The 10,331-nt window shown below is 46.7% G+C and overlaps 1 protein-coding gene across 1 annotated transcript in view; it reads left to right on the plus strand.

Moving 5' to 3' along the window:
* The window catches only part of LOC119384790 (transformation/transcription domain-associated protein-like), a 946,434-nt gene that overhangs the window by 442,997 nt on the left and 493,106 nt on the right, over positions 1-10,331 (plus strand). Inside the window, 2 exon segments of the mRNA XM_049413130.1 lie at positions 8,787-9,257; positions 9,908-10,171. Of these exon segments, the coding sequence (XP_049269087.1) occupies positions 8,787-9,257; positions 9,908-10,171 (735 nt within the window).

Raw genomic sequence — 10,331 nt, forward strand, 5'->3', positions numbered from 1 at the left:
CTGCGCAGACCTATCATGCGCCTGCAGCTCTGGCCATCACCCGCATCCCCTTCTAGATGCAGAGATGTCACAGGGTCGTGCTGTCGCCTCTCCCATAGCACGCAGGCAAAAGTGTCGGAACACACAGGCAGAGTGCAGGGCTTTCGAGCTTCTCTCATCATTGCCCAAGAAGTGGGCACTGCATATGCGATTCCGGTGCTTCACAAGCTGCCGAAGACCTCCATCGGGGCTAAAAGAAGGCAGACTTTATAACCACGACGAGCAGATATGCGCAGTAATAGCAAGGAAAGCATTAAAAAATGAAGAACGTCTGTTTATCTCGCACGCCACACTGCCCCTATCCGATGCTGTCATTGCTCGTTCCGTGAGCCTTCCATATAAATCCTAAAATTTTAGTTTTGGCAGCTTACAGCCAGTTTTTTCTGTTGCTGTTGCGACAGCCATGCACGCAGCAATAGCATAGTTTCACTCCTGTTTGACCGCGAATTAGCTTCGTCTTTTCGAGCTGCTATGGTTCCACCTGTACGCACCAGCTCTCAGCTGCAACTGATTAGTAGCGCGCCACGCCGCGGGCGGCGCCACTTGTTCAGTCAGACTGCAGCGCACTAGGCCTCACTTTCAATCGGACGTTGACTGTATTTGTTTTTGGGAAGTTCGAATAGTTCTAATAGTAAAATTCCGTGCGAACCGAATCGAATAGCAAACACTATTAGAAAAATTCGAATTTCGAATATTCACACACCCCTAATAATATCTGAAATTTTGGATGCTCAAAAGCTTCGGCATCCAATTTTTCGGACTTCCTGTGCAAATTTCATGTCCAAAACAGCATTAATTGAGCCCCAGCTCTGCCACATCTTTCATCTCCATGTTGCAACCAGCGTTTTCTTGAGTTAATACACTTGCGACCGTAGTTGCCCCAGCATTTTCGTCTAGTGGTTATGGCTCTCGATTGCTGACCCAAAGGTCGCGGGATCGAATCCCGGCCGCGGCGGCTGCATTTTCGATGGAGGCGAAAATGTTTGAGGCCTGCGTGCTTAGATTTAAGTGCACGTTAAAGAACCCCAGGTGGTCGAAATTTCCGGAGCCCTCCACTACGGCGTCTCTCATAATCATATCATGGTTTTGGGATGTTAAACCCCAGATATTATTATTATTACTTGCGACCGTAGCGGAGCTTGAAAGCAGCTTTGCCGCAATGGGGGGGCGTGATGAGGTGGAGCATTATGAAAAATCTAGGGACCACTTCTAATCGGTCGAAGCTGGAAAGGCAGCTTTGCTGTAATACGGGGCTGTGATGAGGTGAAGCATATTGAAATCTTGGGACCACTTTTAATGGGACGTTGGACCATTCTAATCGAGTGTAATGAGTGAAGCATACTGAAAATCTGAAGGGTCACTTTCAATCGGACGTTGATTGTATTTTTTTGGGAAGTTCGAATAGTAAAATTCCAGTGCGAATCGAATCGAATAGCGAACACTATTCGAAAAATATTCGAAATTTCGAACATTTGCACACTCATAATAATTAGCAACTCACAGTATTCTCATTGATTTTTTCGCGACAAGAACAGCAACACGACGTAGAAAACAGAAAAAAAGAAATTATTGTAGGTGGACAAAATGCCACAAGATGTGCTACCAGCCTGCGGCTGTGCTACTGCTGCAGCCGTCAACAGCTGCGGTAAGCAGATATCTGCAAACATTGCAGATATCTGCAAACATTAGGAAGCAAAGACAAACTAAAGCACTCTACTGCTGCGATCGTATTGCGTAGTGGACAGATAACTGCGTCGGTGTTCGACGTGGTATGTGGCATTGGTATGCCTTGAGAATGCAGCATGCCCATTCTAAATACAGTCAGTAAAGCGTATATCACGTCACTTGCATGTTACACGTAAACACCGCTACAGAGTGACAATGTGTGATATCACTTCCTTCATCACTTCTTAACCTGCTACATTACAAATGATCGAAGCGAAAATGTTCAGCATGTAATGCGGCAGCTGCTCCAAGCCTCACGGAAAACAAACAATCGCCTCAGTTGAATGACAACGACAAGAACAAAATCGCAGCCACCGGGGAGATTCGTGAAGGAATTGAGCTTTTCGGAGATTTTACGCTCCTCCACCCAGCTCTTTTGATCCATTGCCGCACTAGATAAGCAACGTTGTTTGACGATTGAGGAAAACAAGAACTCGCACGTCAACACAGCGGACGAAACAGCATCGCTGACCACATGGCAGAAGCTGGCCAGTGACGTCAGTGGCTCTCGTGGTCACCTCATAGTATTTGTTAACGAGTAGGCCAACTACGTCACGAGGCCAAGTGCTCTTTGAAATCGAAACTGCCTCCGGTCGTAAACATGCGAGCATAGTTAAGCATTCATCTCGCACTGGGGCTAGTGAGGTTCGTTGCCACTAATAACGAGTCAGTAGACTGATTAAGAGCAAAAACAGAGGTTCACAAATTGTCTGCCACCACTCCTTTAAGGGGGGACGCGGCTTTGTACGCGAAAATCGCAAAAAAATCGATTTTTTTGAAAATCACATTTTCGGTTTCTGTAGCCCTTTTCTATCTGATTCCAAAATATCTTCACTGAAAACCACCTAGAAGTGCTTTAAAAAATTAGTTGCGCGGGCTGAGGTGTCGAAAATTATTGTGGAGATCGCAAAAAACAGTGCTTTTCAAAAATTTCTTGCTCCGCAACGGTACAACCGGGCGCCGCCATTTTGAGCTCGCCGTAAAGGGCATTTCTTCTTTTTCAAATTCCCCCCTCAGCTGGCGCCTCCCTTTAAAAACAAGCGCACAAAAAGCAAATCTCTGAAGGTCGTTCGAGGCCTCCGATTGGCCGCGTCCGCCATGTTGCTCCAGAACGCCTCGCCATTGGTCCGATGCTCGCTTCGAGAGGACAGTCGTCTGCTGCTTACGCGTCGCGATGTTACCTGATGTTACGACTGTCGAAAATCACGCTCTTAGTGACGCGTCCGCTTCGTTCTGTGTACACGGGTTGACGATAATTTAGAATATGATTACCCTGTAGTTTGACAGCTGCAAGCGGAAGCGCCGTCATCAGTGTACGATAGACGGTAGCGTGCCTAGCGTCGGAACATCGCAGATGCGCGTCTCGGGTAGTTCAGTTGTCAGCACTTCGTCCTCCGTGACGAAGAACTTCGCGGGACTACTCTTTGTACTCGCGATCGAACATGACGTGCTTTGAAACATCGGGCACCGCGGCCACGCACACCGCGACCGAGCTTGCTGCTCGGAGTCGTGGCTAGGCCTAACTCGCTTACGGCGCTGGTTTACGAGACGAATCCGAACTTTGCGGGCACGGACATCGTGCTAGCGGACAAGCCGCACTGTGCTTCGTCGCAAGCAACAAATCGCGCGTCCGCTGGCTACTCGAAAGTGCGGATGGGCACTTTACGCATCGGCAGCGGACTCCCGGTCAAGCTGTCGCGCATTGACCGCTCCGAGCAGCGGCTAGCAATTTCGCGCGTCGGCGCCGCAAAATGAGAGACCAAGTACGTTACGCGCGCGATTTTTCGTCGCCGCGGCTGAGCACTGCGTATTGTCCGAATGCCGCCAGCCAGCATATAGTGCGCGACTTCCCGGACCCGCGGCCGAGTATCGGCATGAAAGAAAGCGCTGGTGATGCAATTTAGGCACGCTTGGATTCGTGCTTGGTATCGCCGCTAGCTCTGATGAATCTTCTAAAATAACGAAAGCCTCGCAAATTACCGTTTCCGCGACCGAGTGGATGACGAAACGCATCACAGGCGAGGTTTGCAATGAGCGTGGCGGTGTGAAGCAGGGAGTTGATTTTATATCTGACCAACTCGCGTTATTGAATAAACTGCTCATATATTTCATCCCAGAAATGTTTGCAATAAGTGTGCCAATTTTCATGAAAACTACGAAGGAATAAGAAGTTGGTACTGAATGCCACGACCCCCACGTTAATTTTATTCAGCTCACTGGAAAGAATGACCTCCGACACACATCCAATGTTTGATGGAGACAGTGATACTTCCTGATCTTTCTGAAGAAAGAACATACGGATTATTCCATTGGCTAAAGAAGACTGTATAAATCATGTCAAAAAGAGGGTGGGTACAGCTCTGCCAACACCTGTATCAAGAAGCAAAAAAGATCAACCACTTGGAGGATGGGCCCCTGACTCAAGACCTGATTAATTTAAAAGACTGACTGGTTATGGTATGGCTATCCGTGACAAGGTGACATTGATGACATGCAAAAGGCCATAATGGCAACGTTCCATCATGTCACCTCGAGAGATGAGGAGCCACGCCATGAATTCTGCCCCTTTGGGTCCTGAGCTGGTGGCAAGTACCGTGCTGCAGAAGCTGAAGGCAAGGCTCCACCACCGCACGTATAAATGGCAGCACTGCATTGCTGCCAGTCTACTAAAACCTGACCACCCTCAGTTGCTCGGCTGTTGCCAAAAAAAAAAAAAAAAAAAGTCAAAATGCGGCCGAGAGTTTCATTCGATAGTTGGTCAATTCTACCAGAAGAGCTAAACACTTCAATGATTGCCGCCGAAACAGCTGTCAATGAGGCAGTCTGCAAGTATAATACTGGCACTCTCCATGCTTATAGAGAGTTTGTGCATCACTTGGCCCGAAGCCTGGAAAGCACTCCATTCAATGAGCTGCAGAGAAGGATGCCACACGGGAAAAAAAGGCATCAAAGTGCACCAAAGCAAGCACCAAATGCTCAAGAGACCTCACATCACTAAGAACACCAAAAACTATGATCCTGGTGCATTCCAGATCACTGGACGCAAAGGTGAAACCTCGAGAGCCGTTTTCTCAAAAGTGCCTTTTGCCTGCCTGCCAAGTTTGCGCAGCCATTTCTTCCACCGTTTGGCCTATTTTCACTCCGTTTTTTGTCATGTTTCTTAGACTACAATGCATGTCGTGACATCTTTCTTTCTCACTTGATGCTTGTAATTTTACGAAGTGACTACTCGTTCATCCTAAGTGTGCCCGATTGAAGGTGTCAAAAAGAATCGCAATGCAAGAATATTGTGTTGCAAAAAAAATAAAGCAAGAATGTCATGACACTCAGCGTGCATTTAGCTATGCAACAAATATTCACCTAGCTTCGTCCTTTTTTAAACTCTCCAGGCATTGCGCAAAGTGCAAGAAAATGCAAGAAGTAAAATTTAATTGAATAAAAAGTTCTGAAGATATCACTCTGAAACTTTTTTAGAAGCAGCAGGGAGACATGCTGATATTTGTACCAATTTTCATCAACATCTGTTAAGTTATAAGAAAGTTGGTTTTCCAAAGCCACGTCCCCCCTTAAGCGGGGACACGATATGTGGAGATATTTTGCTGTGTTATAAGTCCAAGCCTAATGAAACTAAATGGAGTTGTTTCGTTTTCATGCTTAATTCAAATATGCAATAATTTTTTTGAAGGTCAACTAGTTTACAAGATATACAAAGCTGCTCTCTGTTGTTCATGGAGACGAGGGAGAAAAAGATACGGCATAAAGTGAACATATTTTGATAGCTAGATACATAATATTCAATAAATGCAACGTTGCAAATAGTTTTCGAATGAAATAATTTTGAATCAAATGAGTCATTCTGGAGTTAATCAAAATTAAATGCATGTATTTTGACTACCATAAGGAACAAGCAAAATCGAATTTAGGTATCTATGAAGAGAAAATGAGAATTCTGCTCTCAACACTTTGTGATACACAGTTTGGGCTTTTAATAAAATAAATAATCTCTAGCTGTTCTGGATCATGAGATATCACTCCAACAGGCAAATGTCACCCTAGAACATTTCAGATTCAACTCGGATGGTTGCACAGGTCTAAGCTGTGGATGAAATAACATCTTATAAGGCTTAAGGGGGGACGTGGCAATTAAAACTTTTTCGTTATTTATCGAGATAAAATGATGAAATTTGGCATGCAGATGTGCTTTGTTGTACTGATATCACATCTGAAATCTGTTTGAGCTATGCATTGTAGTTTTTGAGTTACGACACTTGATTGGCTCTCATTGTCATCCCATAATTAATTAACGAATTAGAGATCTTCGTCGAGATTTTTGCATAAGTATATTCACAAGGGCCTGTTCGGGCTGTAAAGCGAGTGGTTTATTTTTAGTGTTCGAATAAGCGCGCAAAAAGTTTTTGCAATGTTCTGTACATACTTCTTACCAACAACTTTTACAAAAGGCCAAACATAAAAATCTGTATCACATGCAGACAAATATGGACAGCTTTACGGCTCACCAATGTCTCAGGGTCTAAGTGCAGAGAAACGGAATGGTATAGCTTTATTGTGAAATGGCACAGGGATGACTGACAGCAAGTGCTCAAAAAATGAAAGCTGAGAAAATGGAGCTCAAAGAAAATGGGGCTCAAAGCTAAGAAAGTGGAACTCAGAAGGATGGGTTTTATTTTTCATTGTAGCAATGCAGCTTTGTGGCTATCTTGAGCCCGATCTGTCCTTTTTAGTTGATGCCAATATGGCAGCACTGTGCCAAGGGAAAGCTACTGATTTGCATTTTCTAAAGCCCAATTTTCCCATAGTTTTTGATGACAGCACACTAGTAAAATGCTTTTTTCTCAACTTCTGTGTATTTCGGTCTAATATTTGCCATGACGTAAAAGACGGTCTCAGCATATCAGAAAAAATTAATTGAAGAATGTAACATTTTGACAAGTTTACCATTCTCATTGCCACGTCTTCCCTCTTAAGTCATGTGAAAGAAAAGCTGCAGATTTCAATATTGTAACAAAAAAAAAAACTTTTTTTCTTTGATGATTTTGGTCTCTGCAAACCTTGATGAGAATGCGGCATCCAGTTGGAAACTTTCAAACAATGGAGGCAACATGTTTATGGCAGAGTGGCTCTCCGCAATAGTGTGGCCGCTCGTTCATACCTACACTGACTGTGTTTTTTTTACATTTCATGCATAGAAATACATGCAGATCCTCTCGTTTATGTGTAGTCCTTGAGATATAAAAATAGTGAAGAAGCGGCAGTGCATTCTCCTTTTTCGTGCTTCCACAGCACCAACAAGCGGCAGGCGACTGAACAGCTGGGTTGCTCACCGTACACATATCCCCATAATGCTCTGAAAGACCGCGGGGCACTCTGGGATTTCCTGAGGAAGGTCTCTTGCTGACCATTCAAGACAGACATTCTTTGCTCTTGCCACTCTGCTGTGATTTTGCCATATTATAGCAATATGGATGAGCCAATGCATAAACAGAAAGCCGCCATTAGAAAGGCTGTTGTGCAAGGTGCAAAGAAGGGCTGCGAAGCCACCTTCTTTGCACATTAAAAATTTTGCACCTTGTTGGGACATATTGTGCAAGATGGTGGTACAGCAAACCTTCTTCAAGCAAAGGAAACCGAAGGACGAGAAAATTTGACAAACGAGTAATTTGATAAGTGACTACTCAATAAAAGCTAAAGATGTTGAACTCAATCACGCTACAACTGCGAGGAAGCCGAAGTATAGATATTCAGGGAAGCAGCCTTTATTGAGGTGCAAAAAAGCAGTCAGCTTGTCTGCCTGTGTTTTCGCTGGGCGCGAGCAATAAATGCTCTAATTTGCTCACGGTTTGCATAAGGCCTCACGGTTTGCAAGTTTGTTCCACAGCAGATGGAAGTACTCCCGAGTCTGCGCCATGTTTGCTGTTTCACGTGTCTCTCTGTTTATCAGCTCTGTCTTTATTGGGCCACATGTTCTAACCAGTGTAACTAATCCGATATCCATAGCTTGTGCAACAACGGGAATAGCAGCGTCATCCAGTGCGAAGGAGTCAAAGCTGCCTTCCAGTTCTTAGCCTGTGATTCTATGCACTGCTAATTGTAATGTTTCCGGGATGCTAGCACGGAATGTGGGGGTATGCATCAGAGGCGTAGCCAGGGGGGGGGCTTATGGGGCTTCAGCCCACCCCCCCCCCCCCCCCCCAAAATTTTTAGTGCTCTCATACGCCACCAACCAGGGGCATCACCCGGGGGAGTTGGATTCATTGCGCTTCAGCCTTATTATTATTTATTTAATTATTTATCTCTTTCAACCCTCAAAATGTTAGCAAAGGCAAGAGATTGATCGGGCTCTACACAGATGACTCAAAAGTGGATGATCAGACAAAACATCATCTGCTAACTTCTCCTTGAATTCCTGCCAGGCTACATGTTTATGTCTATGAACGATTTGAAGCAGAAAACGAAGGTTTCAGGTGGCTTGGCTGGACAGGTACCGATGGCTTAGCTACTCACCGCTTTAAGAGGGTGCGTTTTGCAAGTGTGGTGTCCTTTTTAGCGGAAGTGAGGTTGGCAAGTGCCAACATGCGCACACTGGGGCCCTCGTATCCAAGCCATTTCAAAAGTGGAAGCACGCTTCGAATTCTTCGGTGCACATGAAGCCACTAAATATCACACTGCGCTCAGCTTGTGGCCGATATTTTCTTCAAACCTTCTCAGGATGTGTGCCAGTGTTGTTGATCAACTGGAACATGGCAGGCAATGCAAATAAGAGAGAACCGAAGGAAGTACTGTAGTGTTGTGTATTTGTTATATCATCCTAGGTGGCGTCACTTACCCTAACACACTAACAGACGGCGCCACTAAGGGGTTACAGGTGTATATATATAGTGTCAATAAACATGGCCCGGCAGTTAGTCGCCGGCCCAGCGAACGTCGCGTCGTCCTATCGTTACTCTCGACATGGTGTCAGAAGTGGGATCTGCATCATACTAAAAATGCCTCTGGGCGAGCAGAACAAGGACAGCGAGCTACCTACGGCGACTGGCGGGAAAGCCATGATGGCCATGGTCGCTGGGCCCAACTTGCAACCGCCACCCCATTTCGACTTCGAGAACCCAGCGGCTTGGCAGAGGTGGCGTCAGCAGTTCGACGACTACAGTTTTGCAACGGGTCTTCATGCGGCGGACGATGAAGTTCGCGTCGGAACGCTGCTATACTGCATGGGCACCAGGTCACGGGACATTTTGTGTTTATTGCAAGTACGGGACGAAGACTATTCAAAGTACAGCGTCATCGTGGGTAAGCTGGACGGATACTTCTTACACCCCACCAACGAGCTCTACGAGAGCGCACGGTTCCACCGACGTGTTCAACAGGCAGGCGAGACAGCTGACGCGTTCTTCACGGCACTGGGAAATATGGTGAAACGATGCAATTACTCTGCACGGGACATAGAGGAGCGACTGGTCCGCGACCGTTTTATCGTTGGCGTTCGTGACACGAAGTTATCAGATAAGCTCTGCTGGAATCCAAAGCTTACGTTAGATGAATCGCGCATTTTGCCGTCAAGCAGAAGACGCAGAGAAGGAAAGGGCAAATCTTTCAGCATGTTCGCCAGCAGTGATAACGCATCACGAATCGATAAACGTGGACGCGGCAAAAGTCATGCAGAACCGCCCACAGCAGCGAGAGACGCGCAATGCAGCTGCCCCACGGATGCATGTTTCTTCGCCTTGTGGATTTTGTGGCCGGTCCTTACATTTGCGCTCAGAATGCCCCGACGCCGAGCAACCTGCAACAAATGTGGAAAGAAGGGCCATTTCGCAGTGGTTTGCCGGGCTAGCAAGCAACTTTCCGTTGTGGAATTGGGTGCTGTCGGTTCGAACAGCGGAGAGCGGGCCAAGTTCGTGGATGTAAAAGTGGATGGAACGCCTCTACGCTTCAAAGTTGACAGCGGCCCGAGGTCACAGTCGTCCCCAGTACGTTTTCTGGAATTCCGCCATATCTTGAGCCGCCGGAAGGGGAACTTTCAGCACCGGCGGGACAACCGCTGGACGTGCTGGGAACGTTCACCGCCACTCTGCAATGGAAGAACAAGTCGGCAACGCAACGACTTTACGTGCTTCGGTCACAGGTCATGCCACTTCTGGGATTTCCTGCTATCCAAGAGCTGGGTGTGGTCAAGTTCGTGGATCCGGTGGTCGAGACGCAAGGCAACCAGGCGGCATTAGACAAGCTGTTCTGTGGTTTGGGCGAGCTGCAAGAAGCGTACACTATACGCCTAAAACCAGATGCTGTCCCCTATTCGCTGCTGGTCCCTAGACGTGTGCCCATCCCTTTACACGGTGTCGTGAAGGCGGAGCTTGACAGGCTTGAAGCGGAGGGCGTGATCAGATGCGTGACTAAGCCTACTCCGTGGTGCGCCGGTATGGTCGTCGTACCGAAGGCTCCGGTTCATATCGCATCTGTGTCGACCTCACCAAGTTGAACCAGGTAGTGTTGCGCGAGCGCCATATCTTGCCCACCGTAGACCAAGTGTTGGGACTACTGGGTAATGC

This window comes from Rhipicephalus sanguineus, chromosome 3 (genome assembly GCF_013339695.2).
Source record: "Rhipicephalus sanguineus isolate Rsan-2018 chromosome 3, BIME_Rsan_1.4, whole genome shotgun sequence".
NCBI classification, from domain to species: Eukaryota; Metazoa; Arthropoda; class Arachnida; order Ixodida; family Ixodidae; genus Rhipicephalus; species Rhipicephalus sanguineus.